Below are 27,405 nucleotides of genomic sequence, written 5' to 3'. Positions count from 1 at the left end.
ATCGTCTTTTCAATGATAAATTTCAATAGTAAACGGTTTGTTTGGATAAAAAAAAATAGGACCCTTGCCTGCACCATCACCTCACCTTTCTACCCCTGATGCATGTTTAGTTCATATGTTCTCTAGTACTCTCACTCTCTCAGTGCAAAATGGCGTATCTTCGCCTACCCTCCCCCTACATTGCACGTCTGTCATCACCTGAAATATATTGAGTATATTGGTTTATTTGTCTTTTTTTCATTACTTGGAAAATAATACAAATGATTTCAAAGAAGATATATCTAAATATGCTCCAATTACTAGTATTGCAAGACCGCTGCCTACCTACAGACGTGGATTTATTTCCTGCCCTGTTAATTTACTTGTAGGTTAAAATTAAAAAAAGAAATTAGATTTAACTTGAAAAACAGCTCAATTTTTCTCTCTAAAGAAAGTGATTTGTTTATATGACCTTGGTTTATAGGACCGGTCTCCACAACCCATAGTGTGTACCATTCAATGTTTAAAGTTCAAAAGAATATACATAAACGTCTATTTTACTACTTCAATTTACGTCATTGTACATTTCACAAGTGCTTGATTTCGATTGAAGACAAATGAAAATAAGTCGGCACTCTTAATTAAAGATTACAAAATCCAGAGAGCTGTTTTTTTCCTTTAAAACTTCCATGTTTTTGAAATACTATTAATCGTGTTTTGCAATTTACATCTATACGGTTGTTTATATCTAATTTACTTAAGGAATAAATGTTTCATTTTTTGGTTTCATGATGTGATCAATCGATTGGCTTGCATGATAATTTGCATAAATTAGTTTTGTTGTTTCATTAGTGTCAAAGTATAAAAGTTTTTTTTATAATGTATCGTCATTCTAGGTAAAAATGTATCTTATTAAATCTTTTAAAATTAGATAATCGAAATACGATGGGCAGTTAAGTAATGAGAGAGAGAGGTATTAAAATGGCCTTTTTGTCGTAATAAATGTTTTTGCTTATTTGAGGAATAACTGTCTTATTTTTCGAATTCATGAAGTTATCAATTTGGCTTGTGTGATAATTTGCATAAACGCCGAAGGCGTTTATGCATAAAATTATCACACAAGCCAATCCATTGATCATGATCATCTTCATGAATTCGAAAAATCTGACAGTTATTCCTTATATTTACATGCTTTGATTCCGCCAATCCACGGGCTCCAAGCCTGCTTCTCTCTAGGTGTTGTCCCGCCCTGCACGTGGTTTTTTTTTTTTGGAACCGCGCCAAAACATTCATGAGGAAATCAATTACATTTACAATTGGTAATTTTATCTCGGACAAAGACATTGGAAATGTAAATACTTGCATATTAAACTTCTTTCTGACACCGGAAAAAATGAGTTCATTTTTGTTTATGACATATTTTCCGGTGATGATAGAAGCTTTAATAAGTGTGTTTGTTAAAGAAAGTAGTTAGTGTACAGATCTGCTTCGATGTTAACCACACAATGATTGTTATTTCGACTAAAAGCAACTTTCCGGTTGAAAGTGTGCCCCTGCCTTAAGTACATGTATACATACGACCGTACAGTGTATATCTTTAAGTACATGCCATAATTGAGTTTTAGATCAATTAATATATAGCGTACAGTGTATTTTCTGGTCATCATGGTGTAGTGTTTGTGGACTAAAGCAAAATGGAGAGAGTGATGCCAGTTGACTTTGCAACGCTGATTTCATGGAGAGGGCTTTCTGTTTGGATGGTGATAATGCGGGTATTGTTGCTTGCGCTAGTACGAAGAAGCGCGTGTTACAACGTTGATACAGAACAACCGTTGATTTTTGTTGGAAAATCTGAATCTTATTTTGGAACAACGGCTGAAATTGTTATAGATTCTCAAAAATGGTAAGATCTTAATATCAACAATAAGTGTTGTGTTGTGTATATTTAATTATACTTTTATAAATTGACCTCAATGATAGTTGTTTTAATTTGTACTCCTTCATGTATATGTAGTTCAAAAGCAACAATAGTTTTTCAATCAGAAAAATGAATCATTAACAGTTTTTTTTAAGGATCAATAGATCAGTTATTATATACAACAACATGTTATATGTTCATCGTATATATATTTTCTCTTTTTCTTTCTCTCTCAAAAAATATACATTGATTATTTATCTCTAATTTTTTCAATAATAAATTGAAACTTAATGTGTTAACAATAACTGTTGAAGGAAATATATCTCTAGCCAGTGAACACTGTATTTATGTTCTCCTGTGTATCGTGGTTATCACTTGTATAGGGAACTGCTATTTCAATGTGACAAATAGTCAAAAAAATTTGCAAAATTCATCCAGCTGCACATGGTCGTTGACATCTCTGTTAAGCAGTGTATAAAAAATGTAAGCAGTTTATAATTTTATCATCCTTAATATTTTAAAAAAACAAGTTCCGGTAAAGAACATCTCGATATTCGAGCTTTAAAAAGCCCTTATCTCACAATTAATATATAATTATATGTTACATATGATAAGCAAAAGAACCGGAAGTTTGTAAGAGTTCAGCAGGGAATACCGGAAGTTTTTGCAGTATGCCCTCTTAAACATGTATGGTGTACATTGAAAAAAAATGCATGGGCGTGTATGTTTTTTTAAAGCAGTGAAAAGTTTAAAATTATTTGTTGTAAGGAAAATGTTAATTTCAATTAAGGTTTAGGTTTTCAAATTTGCGTTGTATGATAGATATTGGGCCTGGGTAATAAGAAATCTTTTCTTCTAGGACCAAACAAACATATTATAATGCATACAAAAATAAGATTTGCTCATAAAATATGGTAAAGATTGCCAGCAGATAGAATTGTCAACTAAGGTCATGATGAGGTTTCGTGCAATCATCTATTGCTACATCTGACCTTGTTTAATAACTTTATACGGTCTCAACAACAGTAGTGTTCGAACCCGCGATTCCTTCTGCGACTCTCTTTAACGACTGCACTTAGCGGTCAACTCGGCCGGTTGATTGCAAAATAGATATTGTTGGTATGATGTGGATGCATTTCATCTATATGGAGTACAATTATATTCGTTATAATATGAATTTTCATTAATTAACATGATTAACAAGTGTTTGTTAATTATTGAGTTATTACAGGATCCTCGTTGGTGCAACAAAAGACAATTTCACAGACAAACCGGAAATTCCATTTCCTGGAAACGTTTATGCATGCCCAGTTGATTTTCTAAACTCCAACTCAAACTGCACAGTACTACCAAATCTAAGAACATCAGGTATGAGCTTAAGCTCTTTTGAGCTACAAGTTGAGTTCTCTCCTGTTAAAGTATACATACAGGTGTTTCAAATTAGAAGGTTGCTTTTAATGTTTTTCATAATTTTTAGCTAGTTATACATAAGAATAGGCAAGATACCAAGGGGCTATGTAGGTCCCTGAGATACTTTATACATTATTGAAACGCACCACTTTTTAGTTCACCTGAACAATAGGCTCAATTGAGTTTTTCTGATCAAAAGTTGTCCGTCTGTCGTTGTCGTTGTTATCATCGTCGTTGTCGTAAACTTTTTCACATTTTATCCACTTCTCAAGAACCACTAGGCCAATTTTAACCAAAGTTGCCATAAGGTATCGTAATGTGAAAGGGGTTCAAGTTTGTTCAAACGAAGGACCACACCTTTTCCAAGGAAATTAGTGAAAAATTGATGGCATCCTTTAAAAGTCTTCTTCTAAAGAACAATTGGGTCAGGAATGATGAAACTCATGGTGAATCATCCTCATGGCTCCCAAAGGTAGGGTTGTTTTTTCTATTTACATATCATAATATAATAAAGCACCACCTTCATATGAAATTACCACAGCATAGTATAATAAAGCACCACCTTCATATGAAAAAACACAGCTTAATATAATAAAGCACCACCTTCATTTGAAATAAACACAGCATAATATAATAAAGCACCACCTTCATATAAAGTAACCACAGCATAATATAATAAAGCACCATCTGCTCACGAAATAGCCACATAAGGCAGCTATTGCGTTTCATACCTAGGGTTAGGGCTTAGCAATACTATGAAAATTCAATTTGTAAAAAAAAAAGTCATAGTCAAAAAATATGTAAGCATCCTTTAAGTTAGTTTTTGTCCCCCGCTTGAAAAGTGGGGGATATTAATTTGGTGAGCAGTGTGGTCCATGGTAACGCTTTCGTTTCCACACGATATCTCGAGAACCCTTTGAGCTTTTGCAATGAAATTTAGCATACCAACTCCCTATGGACTAAAATATTGATTTTGAGGTCAAAAGGTCAAAGGTCAAGGTCATAAATAAGCAAATTCTGTCTGTTAAAACACTTTCGTTTCCACACGATATCTCTAGAACGATTTGAGCTATTGCAATGAAATTTTACATAACAACTCCCTGTGGCCTAATGAATACCCCTATTGATTTTGAGGTCAAAAGGTCAAAGTTCAAGGTCGTAAATTTATACATTTTAACTGTCTGTGTGTAACACTGTCATTTCCGGGTGAAAATTTCAGGAAGATTTTGAGCTTATGCAATGTATTTTATTCCCTAACCTCTCTCGCCCCTCTCAAAGTGCCCCGCCCCGTTTGTTTTATTTAGTATTTATAGTATTACATGTCGCTATTTTTAGCGCAGGGGCATGAGGAGAGTTATTGCGTATAAAACAGGTTCTCGGCGGACTTTATGTTCTTATTACGTCTTTTAGAACTGTTTAATAAAGGCTAAATAAATCAAACACCATGGATTGTGTAAAATTTTGACAATACCGAACATGAATATATACATGTATGTGACTTTGAACAGTTCTGCATATACTTGACATTGCGTAGAGCGATTCCGTGGTCTAGTGGTTATGTCTATCGCTTCACATGTGAAAAAAAAATGTCTATCGCTTCACATGTGAGAGGTCCCGGGATCGAATCCCGGTCGATCCTTTCTTCTTTTTTTTTTAAATACTTTTTTTTTTTTTTTTACTAAATGATAGTATTCATGCAGCATGTGAAATGAAAAATTTATGAGGTTATAAAATCATCATTACAGTGTGATAAATATTCCATATAAAAAGAATCTTCTATACACATAATAAAGAATAAGCAATCAAATCTTTATATGCATATTGACATACATGTATTTTGTTTGCCTCAGTATACATGTATACATTTAATAATTCTACAAATTCAGTTAGGGGAATCCGACTTTTTCCCTAAGCGGGGGACACGAATTCTCTGAATTAGCTTGTTTTCCTAGCCAATGCTCAGGTGAGCAGTGTGGCCCATGGGCCTCTTGTTTATTATAATTTTAGCTCAAAATTTCACATTATGTATAATGTATGAATATTTTTTGTCTTTAAACTTTGTTTGATTAAAAACTTAATTAGAACAATTCAAAGTTAACCTTGAACTCTCAGTAAGGCGAGGCATTCTGGACGTTACATAATTAGCGTCTGAAATTTACCCAGTGAAAATGTCAAAGAGTGTAGTAGCAAATATATTCTAACATTGTCTCGTACGGCAAAGAGGTGGGGCTTAAGTCGTCTCATCGTTGTTAACTATAATTTAAAGGTCTGATGTTATTGATTTCTTAACCAGAGACAATCTATTAGCCATTTGACAGACGCTAATTACGTAGTGTCGAGAATACCACGCCTTACTTACTAAACGACTAGTTTTAACTTTTAAATAAGATAGAATAAGCCTTCACCAGCATTAGTTATGTGCATCAATTTTAAGACTTACAAAAGAATTTGATATACAGCAATCCAAATACAGCTTGATAGAGGTCTGTAGCAACGGTTTTTCATGGAGGGAGGGGGAGAGTGGGATCCGAAAAAAAGAGTACTACAGAGCTGTGCTACACGTGTACCATCAAATCTATTTTCCAATGATAAATTTCTTCCGTATAAATCCAGAATAGATGTCAAGTCCCAGCAGTTATGGGTTACAGTGGGTTGGTTTTAATGATAAAACTAAAGGCTAATCGGAGATAAAATTTTACAATTTTCCTATGAGAGTACTATCAGTCAAATAAGGCAGATCATTGTAGAAAATGCTATACATGAATATTGTGTAAATTTAATTCTGAAATTGAAATTCGGTTAGAAACACATGCATATGGTCCACGTATTGCAGTCCACGTATTGCAGTCCCTTTTTAAAAGGACAGCAACTTGTTTTGTATATATGTTGAACTTGTATTGAAATGTCATCCGTTAAGGGGGCCACAAAACATAGTCGAGCTCATTTAAATTTTATGGCCAACATGCCAGGAATACTTATACAACTAGATTGCGGGAATTTATTTTAAAAAGGAAACTAATACGTGAAAATTAATCCGTCTTTAAAAAATATGAATTATGGGTGCCTATATTAATTAAAAACGAATTTCACTCGCAGGAAAACATCTTTTGGTCAATTGCAATCACTTTCCTTAGTTTTGATTTGAGACAAATCATTTTCTCTCGTAAATATATATTTGTAGAAGCTTATGCTAATGTATCAGAAGGTGTTTTTGAAGAATCTGATCAGATGTTAGGAGCCAGCATTATTGTGCCAGAAAATTCAGCAAAACCAATTAAGGTAAACGAATTGCTTATTCACGTTATTGTAGACTGGTTTTTGAACAAGCTCGAATTCATTATTTGGACATAACAAACAGTATTCGAGCTAAAAATCCGTTTAACATAACAAAGAGGAGCGGAGCAAACACGGACCTCCAAAACATCAGAAGTAGGATCAGATGCCATGGAGGAGTGAGCACCCCTTGCCGACCGGTCACACCCGCTGTGTGCTACTTCTCGTGATTGGGAATTTAACTTATTTTCTAAAAATAATCTTTAAGATTTTTGTTTTTGTTCTTTAATAGATTTGTGCTCCGAAATGGAAGAATTTGCGATTCTTTAGACCGGATGCTGAGGGAGACAATACTTACCAGGTCACCGGAAATTGTTTTGTTTTGAATGACAGATCGGATCTTATAAACACCGCCAAGACCCTAAGCTTCCGGATCCCCAAGGATGATTTTGATTATTACAAAGCGCCTCTAATAGGGTTTTCTATTGCCGATACAAAGGTAGGATTTATGCATCTGTAGTCGAAGATTCGAAGGCATAATTATATTTTTAGCTATGGCCAAGATGGATTTTGTTCTTACTGAAGTGGAACAAATTTCGAGTAATTAAAAATTCCAAATATTTGACATTTTCTTGAAATTATAAAGGGCACTGAATAAATCAGAAGGAAAAGAATTAAGAAGTATTAAATTAGGAAACAAATGTTGAGGAACATCCACAGGTCTAAAACATAATTCTTTATGTTTTTCCTTAACATGTATAACCTGTATCAGAACGCTCATGGAAAGTATATTTCGTTTGTTTATCATAAATTTCAAATATTTTTTGATTACAGATACGCGTTTTTGACACCCTTTATGGTGCCCCTAATATTGGAAGGGGTTCAACAGGTAGGATACACTTAATTGGTAATATAACTTATTAAAATTCAAAACATCCCGTTGGAAATGTTTAAAGGTAGTAGGTTCAAATCTGTTTTGACGGAAAGGGACTAATAAATTTTCCTGTTGATCTAAATGAGATTGAAATAACTTTTTGCAGGGGGTCTATTGGCAAAGAATGATGGTAATGTAAGAAACGCAAAAAGTATGAAATTAGAAGTGGAAAGGTCAAAGGTTGTACAGGACACTTATTTAACTGGATCACTATTTGGTAAGTTTTTTTTTCTTACCAAAAAAAAAAAAAAAAAAACCTGAATGATTAAATACTATATATTCAGTTCACTTTTGAGAAGCGCCGACTTTTGCACCCTTTACGCTATTTTCGGAAATACGACATTGCTTATATTTAAGGACAGAAGATACAAACAAATTTTTTCTTTGGATTAGATTTGAAAGCATGTCACAAGTTTAGAAAAGTGGATAAATCTTAGAATTTTTCCTCCTAAGAAGTGAAAAATGAAATAGACTTGGAAGACATTACTAATATTTCAATAAAAAAAAACAAATATAGACAAATAACACTGAGTAAAGGTTTACAGATGAAAACAAATTTCAGAATATGTTACCTTGGTGCTAAAAGTGTAATACAAACTTTAGAAAAATGTACCAAGCCAGGTGAATTTATGAGGAAATACAAAATTACAAAAAATCAGCAATAAATCATAGGCTGATTTTTACCATTTTGCTTTTCCTTATAAAATTCACCTGGCTCGGTATATTTTTCAAAGTTAAAAATACACTTTTAGCACCAAGGTAAAATATTCTGAAATTTGTTTCCATCTGTAAACCTGTACTGAGTGTGTTTTGTCCATATTTGTAATTATATTGAAAATAAAATATTACTAATATTTTCCAAGTCCATTTAATTTTACAGTTCTTAGGAGAAAAAATTCTAAGAATTATCAATTTTTTTGAACTTGTGACCTGATATTAAGTCTCTTCCAAAGAGAGTTTGTATCATCTGTCCTTAAGAATATATTTATATTGCATATCCACTGCTCTCTCCCACTATGAACATGTCGACATCACCTGCGTTCACAACTGCTTCTACTATGAGTGCAATTGCTATATCACACTCGTGTAGAACAAGCTCTACTATACTTATATACAGTGTTGAGAAGTATATATATGAAATGTTTCGTAAGAGGAATAAATACAAGTTTTTAATAATATTCTTTTTAAAAAAATTCAGAATATTTAAAACTGCTGATTTATATCTTTAAGAATTCAATTTTGGTCAATATATTTAATTGTATAATAAAACTTTTTAAAAATTGTAGAGAACTACCATATTTATATTTTTTTGTATCATGCATATCTGTACAAAGAACGATTACTTCACTCTTGGGTAATAACATTCAGAAAGAGAAAATTTCTTTAACTAGCATATCTATTTCAAGAATGATTTCAGCTACTAAAAATAAATAGAAAAACTAAAAAAAAAATCATAGAAAAGCATTCTGGAGTTATAATCATTATAAAAGCATTCCCATTTTTCATCATAGTGTTAAATAATAAATTTTTGTCAGAGGGTTTCAATAACGTTGACCGATGACGTCAAAACTGCATCAAAACAAAAATTAAGTGAATGTGATGACGGCGCTGCTTGTATCCAGATAACTGTGTTTGAGAGGGAAACACTTTATAGAATGTTTGTGATTTATTAGAGAAAAGGAGCATTGATCAGGTGTACTGATTTTAAAGCCGTATGATTTTCTTTACTGAAGACAAGAAGCTGCGTCCTTATGTAAGTCAGGATTTCCTCTGATATTCTTGAAAAGCATCAAAGAATGCAAAAATAAGTAATAAACAACGATTATTGATTGAAGATGGCATTATGAATAGCAATAGTTCTGCTGGCATACTTTCCATGATGTGCTAGCGCGCATCATGGAATATGCCAGCAGAGCAATTGCTAATCATAACGCCATGTTCACTGAATAACGTTGTTTATTTCTTAAATAATTTAAGAAAACCGTACAAGAGTGGCTATAGGTTTAATTTTAAGTACAACTAGGGCTAATTGTAACGGGGACCGTTACAGATGTTCCCCAAACGCTCCCCAACTCCCTTTTGGTGCCATATTCCCTGTAAGTTCTATTAAATAAGACATACTTTATGCAATTTAGACTTAAACAACGTTTTCCAAGAAGAATACAAAATATATTAAAATCTTAGCATTACACGCGTGCTCATGTGAATGCCTGTGCGTCATGACCATTTCATCTTGTGTACACTATCTATATATTTTAATATACTTAATATCAAAGCATTTAATCCAGAAGTATTAAAAAAATACACTCATTTAAGCGTATTTTTAATTTTACTCATTTCACGTGCACACACGTGCATGCATGTGGATGATGACCATACCTTCTTGTAGGAGTTCATTATGTCTATCTATATTCTAAATCCCATCCTGTTTGGTTGAAAAACAAGGGAGTTATAGCCATTTAAAGTTTAAGCCAATCAGATTGCTGCGCACGTGCATGCGCATGTTTACATGATAATTGTTATATATCCTATTGTAGGACATCCTAAAGTATGTCTATGTTTTAAATTTCATCGCATTTCGTCAAAAAACAGAAAAGATACTGGGATTTTTGTTTCAGCCAATCAGAGCAAAGCGCACGTGCATGCATGTGCATGATGACCATACCTTCTTGTAGGAGTTCATTAGGTCTGTCTATATTCTAAATCCCATCCTGTTTGGTTGAAAAACAAGGGAGTTATAGCCATTTAAAGTTTTAGCCAATCAGATTGCAGCGCACGTGCGTGCGCGTGTTTTCATGACAACTGTTATATATCATATTGTAGGACATACTAAAGTATCCCTATGTTTTAAATTTCATAGCATTTGGTCAAAAAACAGAAAAGATATTGAGATTTTTGTTTCAGCCAATCAGAGGGCAGCGCACGTGCATGCGCGTGAGTTCGTGCTAATTTGACAGTGTCACATTATCTACACTATTAAGATATCTTTATATAATGAGTTTCAAATCATTTCATTAAAAAATGTAAAAGTTATAGCTATATTAAGTATATCAGTCATTTCACTCTTATCACGCGCGCGCACGTGCATGCGTATGCGTGCAAAATGACCTTCGTTCCGCACACCTACACTACACACCTATTAACCCTAAAAAGGTTTTAGGTCAGTTGGGTGAACAGTTTCTGAGAACACTCGCGGACAAAAAAGTACCGGAGAACAAAGAAGAAAAAAAAGAATAATAATAATAATAACTAGTGCTAATTGTAACGGGGACCGTTACAGATGTTCCCCAAACGCTCCCCAACTCCCTTTTGGTGCCATATTCCTTGTAAGCTTCATTGAATAGGACAAAATCTATGCATTTGAGACTTTAACAATGCCAAGTTCAATCAAATTTTAGCATTGCACGCGTGCGCATGTGAATGCATGTGCGTAATGACCATATCATCTTGTCTACACAATCTATACATTTTAATATACTTAATATTAAAGTATTTAATCCAAAAGTATTTAAAAACACGCTCATTCAAGTGTATTTTAGATTTAACTCATTTCACGTGCACGCACGTGCATACATGAGCATGATGTCCATATCATCTTGTAGACGTCCATTACATCTCTCTATGTTCTAAATCCCACTCCGTTTGGTTGAAAACCAAAGCAGTTATAGCTGTTTAAAGTTTCAGCCAATCAGATTACAGCGCAAGTACACGCACGTGTATGCATGTGCATGGCGACCATATCATGTTATAGAAGTTTATTATATCTATCTATGTTCCAAATCCCATCCTGTTTGGTTGAAAACCAAGGGAGTTATAGCTATTCAAAGTTTAAGCCAATAAGATTGCAGCGCATGTGCATGCACGTGATTTTATGACAAATGCTTTATATCATGTTGTAGAATATATTAATGCATGGCTAAGTTCCAAATTTCATAGGATTTCGTCGAAAAACAAGAATGATATAGATACTTTAGTTTCAGCCAATCAGAGCAAAGCGCACGTGCATGCGAGTGAGATCTTGCTATTTTGACCATGTCATCATGTCTATACTACTAATAAATAATTAAATTATGAGTTTCAAAGCATTTCATCAAAAAATAAAAAAGTTACGGCTATATCTATTATATTGGTCATTTCACGTGTTGCACGCGCACGCTCTTGCAAGCACGTGCGCGCAAAATGACCTTGATTCCACAAATCTACATAACATGTCTACTGACCCTAAAAAGGTTTTACCTACATCGGATGAACAGTTTACAAGATCACTCCCGGACAAAAAAGTACCCAGGAAGAAGAAGAAGAATAATAATAATAAGAAACAGAGTAAAAACAATATGTTCCCCAACTTCGTTTGGGGAACATAACTAGTGCTAATTGTAACGGGGACCGTTACAGATGTTCCCCAAACGCTCCCCAACTCCCTTTTGGTGCCATATTCCATGTAAGCTTCATTAAATAGGACAAAATTTATGCATTTGAGACTTTAATTATCAACGCTAAGTTCATTTAAATTTTAGCATTGCACGCGTGCGCATGTTAATGCATGTGCCTAATGACCATATCATCTTGTCTACATAATTTATAAATTTTAATATACTAAATATTAAAGTATTTAAACCAAAAGTATTAAAACATACGCTCATTCAAGTGTATTTTTGATTTAACTCATTTCATGTGCACGCACGTGCATACATGAGCATGGTGACCATATCTACTTGTAGAAGTCCATTACATCTATCTATGTTCTAAATCCCACCCCGTTTGGTTGAAAACCAAGGGAGTTATAGCTGTTTAAAGTTTCAGCCAATCCGATTACAGCGCATGTACACCCACATGTATGCATGTGCATTGTGGCCATACCTTCTTGTAGAAGTTTATTAAATCTATCTATGTTCCAAATCCCATCCTCTTTTGTTGAAAACTAAGGGAGTTATAGCTATTTAAAGTTTAAGCCAATCAGATTGCAGCGCACGTGCATGCACGTGTTTTCATGATAATTGTTATATATCATGTTGTAGGATATCTTTATGCATGGCTATGTTCAAAATTCCATAAGATTTCTTTGAAAAACAAGAAAGATATAGAGACTTTAGTTTCAGCCAATCAGAGCGAAGCGCACGTGCATGCGCGTAAGATCTTGGTATTTTGGCCATGTCATACTGTCTATGCTACAAATATATCCTTATATTTTGAATTTCAAAGCATTTCATTACAAATGTAAAAAGTTACGCTTATATCACTAAAACCGGTTATTTCACGTGTTGCACGCGCGTGCTCTTGCAAACACACATGCATGTACGTGCTTTTATGAAAATTCTTGTTAATCATGCTGTAGATCTTCATAATTTGTGACTAAGTTCAAAATTTCAAATGATTTTGACAAGAAACAAGAAAGATATTGAGACTTTAGTTTCAGCCAATCAGAGCGAAGCGCACGTGCATGCGCGTGAGATCTTGCCATATTGACCGAGTCATCTTGTTTATACTACTAATATATCCTTACATTATGAGTTTCAAAACATTTCATCAAAAAATAGAAAAGTTACGACAGTATACATTATATTGGTCATTTCACATGTTGCACGTGCGCGCTCTTGCAAGCACGTGCGCGCAAAATGACCTTCGTTTGGCAACTCTACATAACATGCCTAATGACCCTAAAAAGGTTTCACCTAAGTCGGATGTATAGTTTACAAGATCACTCGTGGACAAAATTTTCCCAGGAAGAAGAAAAATAATAATAATAATAATAATAATAATAATAAGAAACAGAGTAAAAACAATATGTTCCCCAACTTCGTTTGGGGAACATAACTAGTGCTAATTGTAACGGGAACCGTTACAGATGTTCCCCAAACGCTCCCCAACTCCCTTCTCGTGCCATATTCCCTGTAAGTTTCATTAAAGAAGGCAAAATCTATGCATTTAAGACGTAAACAACGTTTTCCCAAATGTATACCAAGTATTTCAAATTTAAGCAATGCAGGCGTGCGCATGTGATTGCATGAGCGTTATGACGATATCATCTTGTCTACACTATTTTACTCATTTGCACGTGCACGCACGTGCATGATGACCATACCTTCTTGTAGGAGTCCATTATGTCTGTCTATGTTCTTAATCCCATCCTGTTTGGTTGAAAAACAAGGGAGTTATAGCCATTTAAAGTTTAAGCCAATCAGATTGCAGCGCACGTGCATGCGCGTATTTTCATGACAATTATTATATATCATATTGTAGGACATCTTAAAGTATGCTTATATTTTAAATTTCATACCATTTCGTCAAAAAACGGAAAAGATATTGAGATTTTTGTTTCAGCCAATCAGAGCGAAGCGCACGTAAATGCGCGTGAGTTCTTGCTAATTTGACAGTGTCACATTATCTACACTATTAATATATCCTTATATAATGAGTTTCAAAGCATTTCATCGGAAAATGTTAAAGTTATGGCCATATTAAATATATTAGTCATTTCAGTCATTTCACGCGCCCGCACGTGCAGGCGTATGCGCGCAAAATGACCTTCGTTCCGCACACCTACACAACACACCTATTAACCCTAAAAAGGTTTTAGCTCAGTTGGGTGAACAGTTTCTGAGAACACTCGCGGACAAAAAAGTACCGGAGAAGAAATAAGAAGAAAAAAGAATAATAATAATAATAATAAGAAACAGAGTAAAAACAATATGTTCCCAAACTTCGTTTGGGGAACATAATAAGAAACCGAGTAAAAACAATATGTTCCCAAACTCCGTTTGGGGAACATAATAACGTGTTTAACGGTATTCAATCAACAGAAAGAAAATTGGAGGCAGAGTGATACATGATTAGTTAAAATATTTCTTCTTTCTTTCTCATTTTTTGAGAGAAACGTATGAGGATAAAAACACTATGGAAGGAAAAATTTGCAAGAGTTGGCCAGATGGGAGCCAGTGGGAGATTGCGTCAAGATTAGGATTCGTTCCCTTCCTATAATAACGTAAAATGTGCTTTGACATGATTTATTGTATGGTTTAAATAAATGTTAGGCTAAATATCTATATAATCATAAAGCTTTCGTATATTGTCCTACTGTAAAAATAAGCCGTCTATTATAAAAGTCAGCTCCTCTCGCAATAGTCGACATTCCTGATTGCAGTAAGTGTAACCATTGAATTAAGTTGTATTTGTTCATGTCTGTAAAAAAAAATTATAATTACTGATTATGATCAATCTAACACTTATAAATTGATATATATTTACTCGATATCCCTTTAACTTAGCCTAGACTTAAAAAAAATAATCCCACAAGAAGCTCAAGTACAAGCATCTAATAAATAAATTATTGATAATATTAATGCATTCATTTTTAGGATACAGTATTGCACCGGGTAATTTAGGAGGGGTTACCCAAGACAAAATTAATTTCCATTTCGTTGTCGGCGCTCCGGGATTTAGTAACAAGAATGGAGTTATTGGGGCTGTAAGTAAATACAGTGAAACCTGTCTAATCCGAATGCTGTGTATTCCGAAATCCTTCCTAATATAAGGTAATATGTTAGTTCCTAACAAGGAAATACATTTTTCTATTTCTACTGATTTCTAAGCGAATGTTTTTAGTTTTCAGTTTTGCAATTCGGAACTGCCTTTCAACAAGTCAAGCAGATTGAAGGAATGCAGGTAAATGGAGTAAATTCATCTATTCATTCCAATTCAAATATTCTAAAACATTGTATTTATTTTAAATAAAGCATCATAATATTGATTAAAAATTAGGTTGGAGGTGGATTTGGTCAAACACTGTGTATTGCTGATGTGAATGGCGATAAAAACGATGAGATCCTGGTCGCGGCACCAAATTGGTTTTCTATGGGTGACCAGGGAAATCAAGTGATTTATGACGTCGGAGTAGTTTATGTATATTATGGCACTGGATCAGCATCGGTAAGATAAAATTCATGTTTAATTGTATTTATTTAACTTAGAAATATAAGGAAAATATTAAAAGCAACACGCAAATGATGTTTATAGCATTTATATTTTTAATACCAGTATAATAGTTTCATAATGGTACTTTCTCTGAGATATTCAATCCTCTCTATAACCTTTATATAAATAAATGCTGATCCAGCAATAAATGATGTCTGTTAACAATATTTCATGAATAAATTATTCATCAATTGGTTCCGGCTTTTTTTTAAGTGTAGATAACTCGTTCCATTATTATAAGCTGCAATGCATTTACTTGTATGATAAAAATTAATAATAGAACAACATAAGCAAACGTGTATTTATTTTATCCTATTTGACATTCATCAAATAACTTTTATTAAGTACATGTATTCACTGTTGTAGATAATTGATGACACAGCACAAGAGATTCGCGGCTCTCTTGTACGATTCTCGAGATTCGGAACGGCAATTTCTAACATTGGTGATATAAACAAAGATGGATATAATGGTATGTCAAATAGTCATAACTGGTATAGAAATAAATTAAGGGGAGATTTTGTCTCCTTTTGACTATAAACAAAGATTGATATAAAGGTATTCTAATAGTCAAAACTGGTACAGTAATAAATTAATTGAGGTTTTTGACTAGCTCCTTCTATTCTCCTTTTCTTATTTTTAGTTTTTATTTATTATTTTAACTTTTTTTTATTAATCTGTCTTCTATCTTTCAATGCAAAGCATTTAAAAGATTTGTTTTGGTATAATTGTACAAACTTTTGATAGAAAAGGTAAACTAAGTTTAAAATATATAGGAGGCACCATAATTTTTGTGGATCAGGGCTGATGAAAATATTTCCTTTTCTGGTTGTCATAATAAAGATAGAACATTAAAGTAAGTTAAAAGTTTAAACCAATCAAAGACGTAAATGAATGTCATATTGTAAATAAAATCAACAATTATGGATTAAAAGTTTTCAAATAATCCATATATTTGAGAACGGAATACAAAGCATATAGTTACTAATAACTTACATTTCTTCAAAATATAAGAAAAGAAGAAGAAATTCGGATACGTAAATATCTGAGTCAATACCTTATTTGGTTATTTTATTAATAACAATTTGGTAGTATCGTCTGAAAAACTATATATCATTATGATAACATGAAAAAAAAAACATCTTTAGAATTAGAAATCAGATGATTGGCAACAGTATTTTTATAATTCTTAATGTCAAGGAAAAAGATGATGACCTTGACATTTTTTCCATCTTGAATCTATGAAAATTTCATTAATTTTTTAATATGAGATATAAAAACCCCTTCCATAGAGAAAAAAAAAAATCTCTGAAAAACTTAATTTGTTGAAATGGATTTTTGAAAATATGTTTTTTTTCTTAAAAGTATTAAGGCAGTTTGGCCAATTGTGAGAATGGAACAAATTTAAGTAAATCTAATTTAATTCAATTCAGGATATTTAATTAGTTATGAATTATTAATTAATTGTTAATTGTTTAAAACCAAGTCGACAATTTTTCAGCCATTTAAAGACGAAAAGTAAAGTTTATTAAAACGGTGATGAATGGATTTTGGTTTCAATGGTGAATCAAAGCGGAGCTACTCTTTATTAAATCCAGATATTTGTTTTGTTCAGTGAAATAATCAATATTTCAATGAAGTGCCCCAGAAACTTAGAAATACGAAAACCAATTTATTACTTAAGTTTAAAATTTTCCAATTCTTAACTATACAGATGATGTATTTGGAGATAACGAACAGTATTCAAGCTCAAAAGTCCATCAAACAATACAACATTGCAGCAGAGCAAACACAGATCTCCAAATCATCAGAGGTGGGATCAGGTGCCTTGGAGGAGTGAGAATTCCTTACCAACCCGTCACATCTGCCCTTTGCTTTTTGTCATGATCTGGATGTAAAGGAAAAATCCGTTGACGAAGTGTGTATATAATGGCCTAACAATTTGTATGAAAAGCGTCAGTCAGCTATCACTTCTGCAGTCAAAGAGGCCTCTTTCTTTTGTAAAATCAATATATTTTTTGTTAACTAGATATAGCAATAGGAGCTCCGTTTGAGAACAAAGAGGGGGCTGTGTATATCTTCAATGGAGGGAAGACAAGATTAGAAGACATGTACTCACAGAAAATAATAGGATCCCGTGTAAAGACAGGACTTCAGGGATTTGGATGGTATATATCAAGAACAGCAAGGGATTTAGATGACAATTTGCATAATGGTAAACATTTCAAAATTCAAATTACAAATCAGTGATTGCGGTGTTTCTTTTATTTTATCTTAAGATTTCGATGCTAGTATCTACAGAAATTTGTTTAATTAATGTATTTGTAGATTTCGTTGTGGGTGCCTACAGATCAGACACCGCTGTGTTGCTAAGGACCAGAAATATCATTGATGTCAACTGTGAAATATCATACACACCAGATCCCATTCCACTGAACTCGAGTGGAACTTTCTGCAATGTTGATTTCAATCCATGTTTCAATGTCTCACTTTGCTTCAATTTCACTGGGGAAGGAATTAATAAAACAAGTAAGCAAGAAGTAGTAAAATGAAATTGATCATTCTTTATTTTGATAAAAGATTTTTTTTATTTTCACACATAGTAATCATAGAAAAGGAAGATGGCTACTTTGCTTCACAGACTGAAACTTTGCTTCATGATTAAAAAAAATAAAACTAAAAGGTAAAAGGAATAAAAAGATATAGTTAACAGAAGTAGTCTTTTGATGAATGAATTAATTTTACAGGGAATTAACATATAACCCATCTCAGGGTTGCATTTTGACAACTTATGTGAAATAACAATCTAAGTATTTTTATTTTAATGTAAATTTAGATACAGAATATCCCATCACCTTCAACAAAACAAGGAGCATATCGTAATGTGACCAGTCATTTAGGAATACTTAATCGTAGAAGTCATCTGATACCTCTCTTTTTTAAAAGGATCCCTGCATGTGTTAAGACATGTTAACAAATCCGTACTGCTTTTAATTTTTTCAAAGACGGAATTTTCTTTGTTATATTACAATTCACCCTTTTTTAATTCAACAACTAAATAAAGTTGTAGTCTGTGATCTAATTAAGCATATGATTTGAATCACGTGTAAGTCTTTTTGTATGATATTGTAGAGAAAACGTTTGACAGAGTTTGATAAATAACAAAGTGACCCATTATAGCTCGTATTTTCGTTAGACATTGATTTTTCCATAACCATTGATGCCAATGAGACGAGGAAAAGGGCAGCAATGACAAATGGGAGTCACAGATTTGAGGAACTAACTGTCCGTGACTTCACCATCTTTTCCTTCAAATCAAGTTGCTATTCCTTTGAACTTACAGTAGAGGTGAGTCTGTAAAGCCATTCCTAAAGTTAATTTGAAAGACAAAATATCAAGTACTATAAATCTCGTATTTTCGAGGGGTCAAATTTTCGTGGTTTGAGGAATAAATTAGGCTTCGTTGAGATTTATTTTCTTGGATCAATAATGGTCAAGTTGTAATTTATGAGAAAAATTACAATTCAGGTAGGAAAAAATTTTGTTGGTCTTCTCATACCTCGAAAACCACGAAAATTAAAACACAGCAAAAATTTGTGATTTCACACTCAGTATGATATATATTTTTTTTATTCAGATATTCCTTATTTAATACGATAAAATAAAATATTGAATTTCTTTTTGTATACTTCATATTTCAGTTATATTTCATTGAAAGTTGAAGTGGAATCCTTTGTGCTATTAGTAATATCATTTCTTTTTCTTATTTATTAGAATATTGATAGAAGGTTTTTTCAAGTCATTGAAAGGCCAATTTCTCTAAGAGGAGATTATAATATAAGCAACATCCCTGTGGATCCTGGAACTGTTAAAGCCATTCTGAGAAGGGGTATTTCTGCATCTTTCTTTGGTCAGGTATTTAAAATTAACCAAACTTATAGCATAAACAAATTAAAGTTAAAGAACATTTTTTTCTTGTTAAGCTAAATACACGTATACAAGTTATGAACAATATTTTATTTGACGAATTTTTCAAATGATATTTACTTTGTATTAATATCTTTAAACCATTCTGGGTAATATTTTATGTAGACATCTAATATAAAAAAGAATATGTTCCTCAAACTTGTTAAATGGATGAAATGAAATTAAAGAATAATCTATTTTGGTTTCATGATTTGATCAATCGATTGACTTGCTTGATAATTTGATTGATTGATTGTATGTTGTTTAACGTCCCTCTCTGAGAATTTTTCACTCGTATGGAGACGCCACCACTTGCCGGTGGAGGGCTACAAATTTTTTAATATGCTCAGCACTCAGGGCCTTTGAGCAGTGAGGGATCTTTTTCGTGCCAGCACCTAGTGCGACACGGGGCCTCGGTTTATCCGGTCTCATCCGAAGGACCGGCCTCCACGTCCCATAGTGGGATTCGAACCCGCCACGTATAAGAATCGACTCCTTACTTCGCGACTCTAGAGCAGACGCTCTAACCACTGCGCCACGCGGGCGATGCTTGATAATTTGCATAAACGCTGAAGTTACAGACAATCCTCGTACATGTCGACATTCACGCAGGAGTGTTGAAAATATCAATTCAGTAAAATGATGTGTCTATTGTCGTAGTAGTACATGTACAGGGTGTTTCACAATATATGTCACACATCTAAATGGGCATAATCTGAATATCGAGCATGATACCAAAAATACCAAAACACCATAAGAAAGCATATTGATCTAAAATTATGATATTGCAAGGTATCGGGGAAATTATAATATACCAATAAGTAACTGAAGATTTTATTAGTGATGTCATAATTTCAGCTGTTCTCGAAATGGGGTTAAACTCGAAGCAAAAATTTGTCGTAAACTCTTATTTTAAGAACGATATCCTAAATATTGTACAGGGTATGATGATGAAAAATAACCAGACCAGAAGTTGCTGTCTAGTTTTCATCTATAAATAAGAATAATTAGAGAGTTTTGACTAAATTATAATGTAAAGGTGAAAGACAGTTAACCCCACCCCACCCCACAACAAAATCAAGAAGAGATGAGAACAATATCAAAGTGAAGTCAATCATTTAGAAAACCTCATGAAAGTTAGATCTGAATTTAGGAAAATGGATTGTAACTATGCCGATAAGTGTATCTTGCGTATTTAGAAATCTTAAATTTGAGTTAAGTGTTTCTGCACACAAGAGTTCAGCATCTAAAGCCAATGACGTTCAGAGTATACTCAGACAGTTGTTTTTGCAGCAGAATTTGGCGGGGCTTAAACCCCATAAAATAAAAATGAAAAATGAAAGTTTTTAAGCATGTCAATTATCTAATATACAAATAAAAACTTTTTCAAAGGGAATGACGCAATACACGCCTTAACAAGGGTTAGGTCTCATTGAAAGAAGTACAGTCAGCCATAGGTCTTCTTAACTTCGTTTGTGGGGAAGTAGTACCTGCTAGGGCCTTCTTAATTGTTAAAAGAGGGTGAAAAATCATGCCAAGGAACAGACTAAAGACTCCAGATAACGGGGGGAATTCCTGCAAAACTTATAGAAGCTATATGTCACACAAGCTCTACTAGTAGTCACCAAATTCTTTCAAATGCATTGTTTCTTACATCATTTTTGGTTTTTTTTAGATTGGGAGAATTATGTGTTAGGACACCCCAATCTGTGAATCAAGTGTTTTTAAGGTCAGACATACATTTTGAAACTGAGAAAGGGAAATTGAAAAGTGTAAGTTTAAGTTTGCGCTACACACAAAAACTATGCAATCTGGACAGTCAGTCACCATCTACCAAGAGGCTTAGTCTGTAAAACAACTCTGTCCTGTGTTTGTCCTTTTTTAGTATCTGCGCCAATTTAAACATTCAAAAGGGGCCCTTTTTAAATTTATTGATGGCACTCCAGTTTCACTGTCATTTTTTTCAAAACATTAAGATGCAAGTATTACACTCATAGGTTTGAATCAAATATTGTACAAAGGTAATAGTTTTCGTATTGGGGCAGCAACTCATGCAGCTAGGTTGGGTTCTTCTAAAAATGCAATTCAAACTATGGTTAGATGGAAATCTGATGCAGTCAAGAGATATGTAAGGACAGGATCCTTTACTCTTTCTCTCCAATAGTTTGTCTTTTTCCACAATTGATTGAATCAATATAAGGTATGATCTACCATCCTCTCCTAATAATAACAGTACAACACAAACCATCTGCTTATAAAGGTCGTCCCGCAATCAGTTTGTATTAGACAGATTATTCTTGTCATCTTCATGTAGGTTGTCCTTTAATAAGCTATAAATGGGTCAGATTATGTCTGTCAGGTTCATGTAGGTTGTCCCAGATAAGCTTTCAATGGGTCAGATTATTTCGGTCATGTTCATGTAGGTTGTCCCCAAATAAGCTTTGAATTGGTCAGATTATGTTCATGTTCCTGAAGGTTGTCCCCAGAAAAGCTTTAAATTGGTCAGATTATGTTCATGTTCATGTAGGTTGTCCCCAGATAAGCTTTAGATGGTTCAGATTATGTCTGACATGTTCAGGTGAGTTGTTCACAGATAAGTTGTAAACGGGTCAGATTATGTCTGACATGTTCAGGTGGGCTGTTCCCAGATAAGCTGTAAATGGGTCAGATTATGTCTGACATGTTCATGTAGGTCGTCCTTAGGTCAGCTTTAGCTGATTCAGATTAGGTCTGTCATCCCCTTCCCATTACAATTTATTACTCCTGGGTTATTTTCAGTCATGTGCAGTGGATGATTAGAGAGTAAATAACAAATTGGAGCATGAAATAAAGGACTCAGGCATTTGGAATGTGTACTGCGAAGCATTTGTATAGGCTAAATTACTGTTTGCAATGTAATTAAATGTAGTTAACCTTTGCTAATATGTTGTATTATTACAAATATACAATTATTTTAAATCTTTAATTGTACTGGAAATATTTTTTATCATTTCTGCAATTAAAATGTGGTAAGTTACAGGGGTTCCTAGCCACCATTTATTATTCAGGTATACAGAACAATTATCTTTTCTTAAAACTTGTGTATTAAGGTTATAAAGATTTTCCTCCTATGCTGTCCATGTACATGAGTTGTTTCCCTTGGTTGGCGGAAATCCAATGTAGTTGGATTTTTGGTGGCCTATTGTTTTTCAACTTAAATGTTTGATATATATATGTTTTTTTGAGTATTGTCATGATGTTTTTTTAATTTTTGGGAGATCCATAACAAGGTATACATACAAACTGTAGAAAGTCATAGAATCTCCCAAATTTCATGTGTCATTAATAAATGACATATTTACAACAATCTTGGTTTTTCATTCAGTCTGAAAATAAGAGAGCTGCGGGAAACTATGTTTTAAATTTACATTATTATCATATGGCATAATATTAATTTTCATTTACAATTTCCCGGTCATCCCATTGAAAATGTAGAAATGCACAAATTAGTTTGAGGTGTTCACATTGATCATAGATTACAATATACTTGTCATGTAGATGCATTTTTTAAAACTCTTACATATAAAATATATACTTAACGAAAAATTAAAAAGTTTCTTCCAATGTATACTAGAAAACTATTTTATAGTGCTTTTATTCTACCATCAATTTTATTTTGTCTCTTCATTTGGGGCAACTGTCCTCAAACGAACATGGATAGAATCTACAGATTACAAAAACGAGCAGCGAGGATTATTTTAAATAAAAAATATGATGCACCTTCAATGCCTTTATCTAACACTTTAGGCTGGTTAACGGCTTATGAATTGTTATATTTACAGAAGAGCATTCTAATGTTCAAAATATTCCATGGCATGTCTCCGGATTATATGCATAATCGTTTTGAATTCCAAAGTTCTTAATCATACACGTTACGCTCAGAAACAAACTCCGAACTTCGATTACCAAAATATAAGACTAACTTATTTTAAAATTCTTTTCAATTTTCAGGGTTTTTATGCGCCCGGATCGATAGATCCAGGGCGTATATTGCTTTTGTCCTGTCTGTCCGTCCGTCTGTCTATCTGTCTATTTGTTTGTTTGTTTGTCCCGAACTTTAACATTCACCATAACTTTTGAACCATGAAAGGTAGAGACTTCATATTTGGTATTCATACTCCACTAATAAAGCTCTTTCAAATGACACCAAGTTTGATGACCTTGTGACCTTGACTGTGGCCTATATGCTAAAAATACTTTTTTCTGCAAACTTTAACCTTCACCAAATTTTGAACCATTAAAGATAGTTCTTATTTGCTGTAATAAATGACATTCCTTTGACACCAAGGTCACCTTGTGACCTTGACCGTGACCTTGGTGCTAAAAATAGCTTTTTCCGTACTTTGTTGCTGCCGGGCGCATAGTGTTTCACAAACACATCTTGTTTTATCTGGAATGAGTAACCAATTAGTATCAGGAATTCCAAATCCCTTAGAATATTTAAAAGAAGTGTTAAAAATTCTCTGTTTATGAAACGCAATGGTTCTATGTGATTTCTTTTCTCTCTCTATGCTGAAATGTTGATGTTTTATTTCTTTGTAACATACTGTCCAGGTTTTATTGTCTCCTTATTGTGATTTGTATTTATTGTATATATACATTTTATATGTGTTTTAAAGAAGGCCCCGAGGAAGGCTTTTAAAACTCTTACATATAAAATATATATTTTAACGAAAAATTTGGGGAAAAGTTTCTTCTTCTTCTTATTATTTTTCTTACTACTTTTTTGTCCGAAAACTATTTCCGATAAGTGCTTGTTTTTAGGGTCATCAATTTTATTTTTCTCTTCATTTTGCGCGCAACGTGCTTGCCGCGCACGTGCAACACGTGAAATGACCAATATAATGAATATAGCCGTAACTTTTTCAATTTTTGATGAAATGCTTTGAAACTCAAAATATTAGGATATATTTTAAATAGAAAATGATGGTCAAAATAGCAAGATCTCACGCGCATGCATGTGCGCTTTATCTAACACTTATATCTTTGTTGTTTTTTGATAAAATCCTTTGAAATTTGAAACATAGTCATACATTAGGGAGATCTACAGCCTGATATATAAGTTTTATCATGAAAGCATTTGCATGCACGTGTGCTTGCAAGATCGCGCAGGTGCAACTTGAGAAATGTCCAATATTATTGATATAGACGTAACTATTTCATTTTTTTATGAAATGCTTTGAAACTCATAATGTAAGGATATATAAGAAGCTTAAACAAGAGGACATGGTCAAAATGGCAAGATCTCACACGCATGCACGTGCGCTTCGCTCAAAATATAAAACTAAAGTCTCAATATCTTTCTTGTTTTTCGACAAAATCCTTTGAAATTTTGAACATGGTTATGAATTATAAAAATCTACAGAGTGATATATAAGAATAATTTTGAAAAGCATGCGCATGCACGTGTGCTGCAATCTGATTGGCTGAAACTTTAAATGTCTATAACTTTCTTAGTTTTCAACGAAACGGGATAAAATTTAGAATATGAAAAGCTATAATGGATTCCTTCATTATGGTACTATCAAAATGCATGCACGAACATGCACGCATGCCTGTGCGAGCGCGAAAGAAGCAAAATGACCAATTTATCTAAGAAACGGTAACATTTATATTTTTATGATTTTTTTTTATTGATTCTCACGATATAAAGTTAGGTTATTTGGATTATGTATAATCATCTTGCATGTATATACATTGTATATGTGTTATAATGACATATAGTTGATAGCATTGTAGCCTTTATAATTCTTTGATGAAATCCTACCTGATCATATTTTTAAAAATGTAATTATTACAGGAATTATTACAAAAGCGATTTGGGGATTTTATCTTAACGTTCTTTGAATTAGCACTAGTTATTATTATTATTATTATTATATTTATTTTTATTTAGTTCATTGATAGAATTCGAATGGGCTTGTCAGCAAATACAATTCATCATTGAGTCAAATGCTGACTGATGTTTTCATACTTATTGTTAGTTTATTATCTAAACACTGAATTGACAACGGATTTTTTCCGTTATTTCCCAGTTATGACCAGGAGCACACGGCGGGTGTAACCGGTCGGTAGGGGATGCTCACTCCTCCATGGCATATGATCCCACCTTTGATTTTTTGGAGGCCCGTGTTTGCTCTGCTCCTATTTTGTACAGATTTATGGACTTTGATATTGAATACCGTTCGTTATCTCCATATCCTTCTTTCTAAACTTTTTGGGGACAGGCCATCCCGAAAATATAATAATAATTCAAATGTTCGTGCAGTTTGGTCATTCTAGTTCAACATTGTTTTGTTTAATATATTTCTATAGGAAATGACGCAATCCACACCTTAACAAAGGATAAAAACCAAGAACTCCGAGTTGATCTCCAGAGTTTTAGTGGAGAACAGGCCTATGCTGTGTATTCCACATTTTACATCGGAGATGAAAACAATAAATATATACTTACTGTGTCTGGATACAGCGGAACAGCAGGTGAGTTGTGGGATCCGCCCAGATGTAGTGGGATCAACTTATTGTACAGGTATTTAACTGTACATATTGTACAGGTGACGGTATTGACTGGACATATTGTACAGATATTTGATGGTATACATTTAAAAAAACTTTTACCTTGCTAATACCTTATGAGTTGGTGGGGATATGGCTTTCATATTTCTCGAGTGTATTCCCTTCTACTAGACCTTTCGTTTGGGTACCACCAAAAGCAAGAGTCACTTACGCCTTTTTTGGCCCAGACAATTTTTGAAAAATCAAAACTTTTCAGTTAAGGTTAAAATGCAGTACTTTTCACTTGGACTGTTGATGACCTTGTATCTTTATAACATAATCGTAATTCTCTCTCTAGTCAGTACTTTATGACGTCATAAAATGACTTATGTTTACTTTATCCTATAGATTCTTTTGAAAATGGCCTAAAATTGAAACTTTTTTTTTTTCAAAATTTCATATAGAGCTAATCCTCTGATTCAAAATATAAAATTACACAATGAAGGATAAATACAAACATGTTTTAATTTTTGCATCGTTGGCTGTGTTCACGTTTTGATTCTTTGCTGAAGGTAGTCAAATACGTATCTTTTCTACAAAATTCGAGAACATGGCATTTTCTCAAAGCTTGTTTTCCAGTACCTAGATTTTCAAAAAGGAATTTTATTTTAGAAAATGAAAGCACTAATGACAAGTCTTGACTTTATTTAAGAAATCACTATTGAGTTTTATTGGGATGTAAAACGGTTTAGTCATTTGAAGATTTGATCATGTGCCAACCCATTTTACATACATGCATCCCATAAAACTCAAAAATTGATACCTTATTACATATATTTACATTTGTGACCGATTTAGTTTTACTTTTGAAAACCTGTATGGTATAAATTGAATGTTGAACACGTCGATCACTTATGACGTCACTATGAAAACCATCGGTATGCATCTTTATTTTAGAGATTTTTTCTTGATTTATCATTCAAGTATCATTAATATTGAAAAATGTCTCAAGAGTGATCATTACTTGGAAGAACATTTTCCTTTAATGTTTTCTAGATACCCTGTAACTGGTGATAGTTTGGCTTGGAATAAAACTTACCAATAAAGATCAGGCTAATGACAAGAACCAATATACTCTGTTGCAGGTGACAGTTTGACTTGGCACAGTGGTTCGAGATTCAGTACCAAGGACCAAGACAATGACTACAAAACTGATGGTAGCTGTGCTGTAATGCGGCATGGAGCCTGGTGGTACAGCAACTGTCTGAAGTCAAATCTTAATGGAGAGTACGCCATGTCAGTTGCGTTCGCTTGGAATTACCCGGTATGGGAGCACTGGAGGGGATCTGAAGCAATGAAAAAGACTGTAATGATGATTAGAAACAAAATCTAGAGTTAATATATCTCGTTAATCCTGAAA

General features: G+C 33.4%; 1 protein-coding gene across 1 annotated transcript; it reads left to right on the top strand.

Moving 5' to 3' along the window:
- Positions 1-1,439: 1,439 nt before the first annotated feature.
- Positions 1,440-27,405, top strand: LOC134238694 (integrin alpha-4-like). The gene is made up of 17 exons (XM_062720812.1): positions 1,440-1,882; positions 3,129-3,265; positions 6,489-6,586; positions 6,873-7,079; positions 7,415-7,469; positions 7,621-7,731; positions 14,870-14,979; positions 15,117-15,176; positions 15,273-15,440; positions 15,852-15,957; positions 17,515-17,700; positions 17,814-18,014; positions 18,682-18,833; positions 19,260-19,400; positions 21,927-22,029; positions 25,806-25,970; positions 27,131-27,405. Exons 1-17 carry the CDS (start codon positions 1,674-1,676, stop codon positions 27,376-27,378), a joined length of 2,457 nt encoding a protein of 818 aa, XP_062576796.1. The 5' UTR covers positions 1,440-1,673; the 3' UTR covers positions 27,379-27,405.

Source organism: Saccostrea cucullata, unplaced genomic scaffold (assembly GCF_032062105.1).
Source record: "Saccostrea cucullata isolate Sc308-1 unplaced genomic scaffold, CSIRO_AGI_Scuc_v1 ctg3157, whole genome shotgun sequence".
Taxonomy (NCBI): Eukaryota; Metazoa; Mollusca; class Bivalvia; order Ostreida; family Ostreidae; genus Saccostrea; species Saccostrea cuccullata.
Note: the sequence above shows the minus strand (reverse complement) of the source record. Positions and strands in the feature narration are given on the sequence as shown.

Coding starts and splice junctions, on each gene's coding strand:
- LOC134238694 (XM_062720812.1), top strand. CDS start 1,674: ATGGAGAGAGTGATGCCAGTTGACTTTGCAACGCTGATTTCATGGAGA. Junction 15,441..15,851: donor ATGGCACTGGATCAGCATCG/GTAAGATAAAAT, acceptor TCACTGTTGTAG/ATAATTGATGACACAGCACA. Junction 17,701..17,813: donor AGATGACAATTTGCATAATG/GTAAACATTTCA, acceptor ATGTATTTGTAG/ATTTCGTTGTGGGTGCCTAC.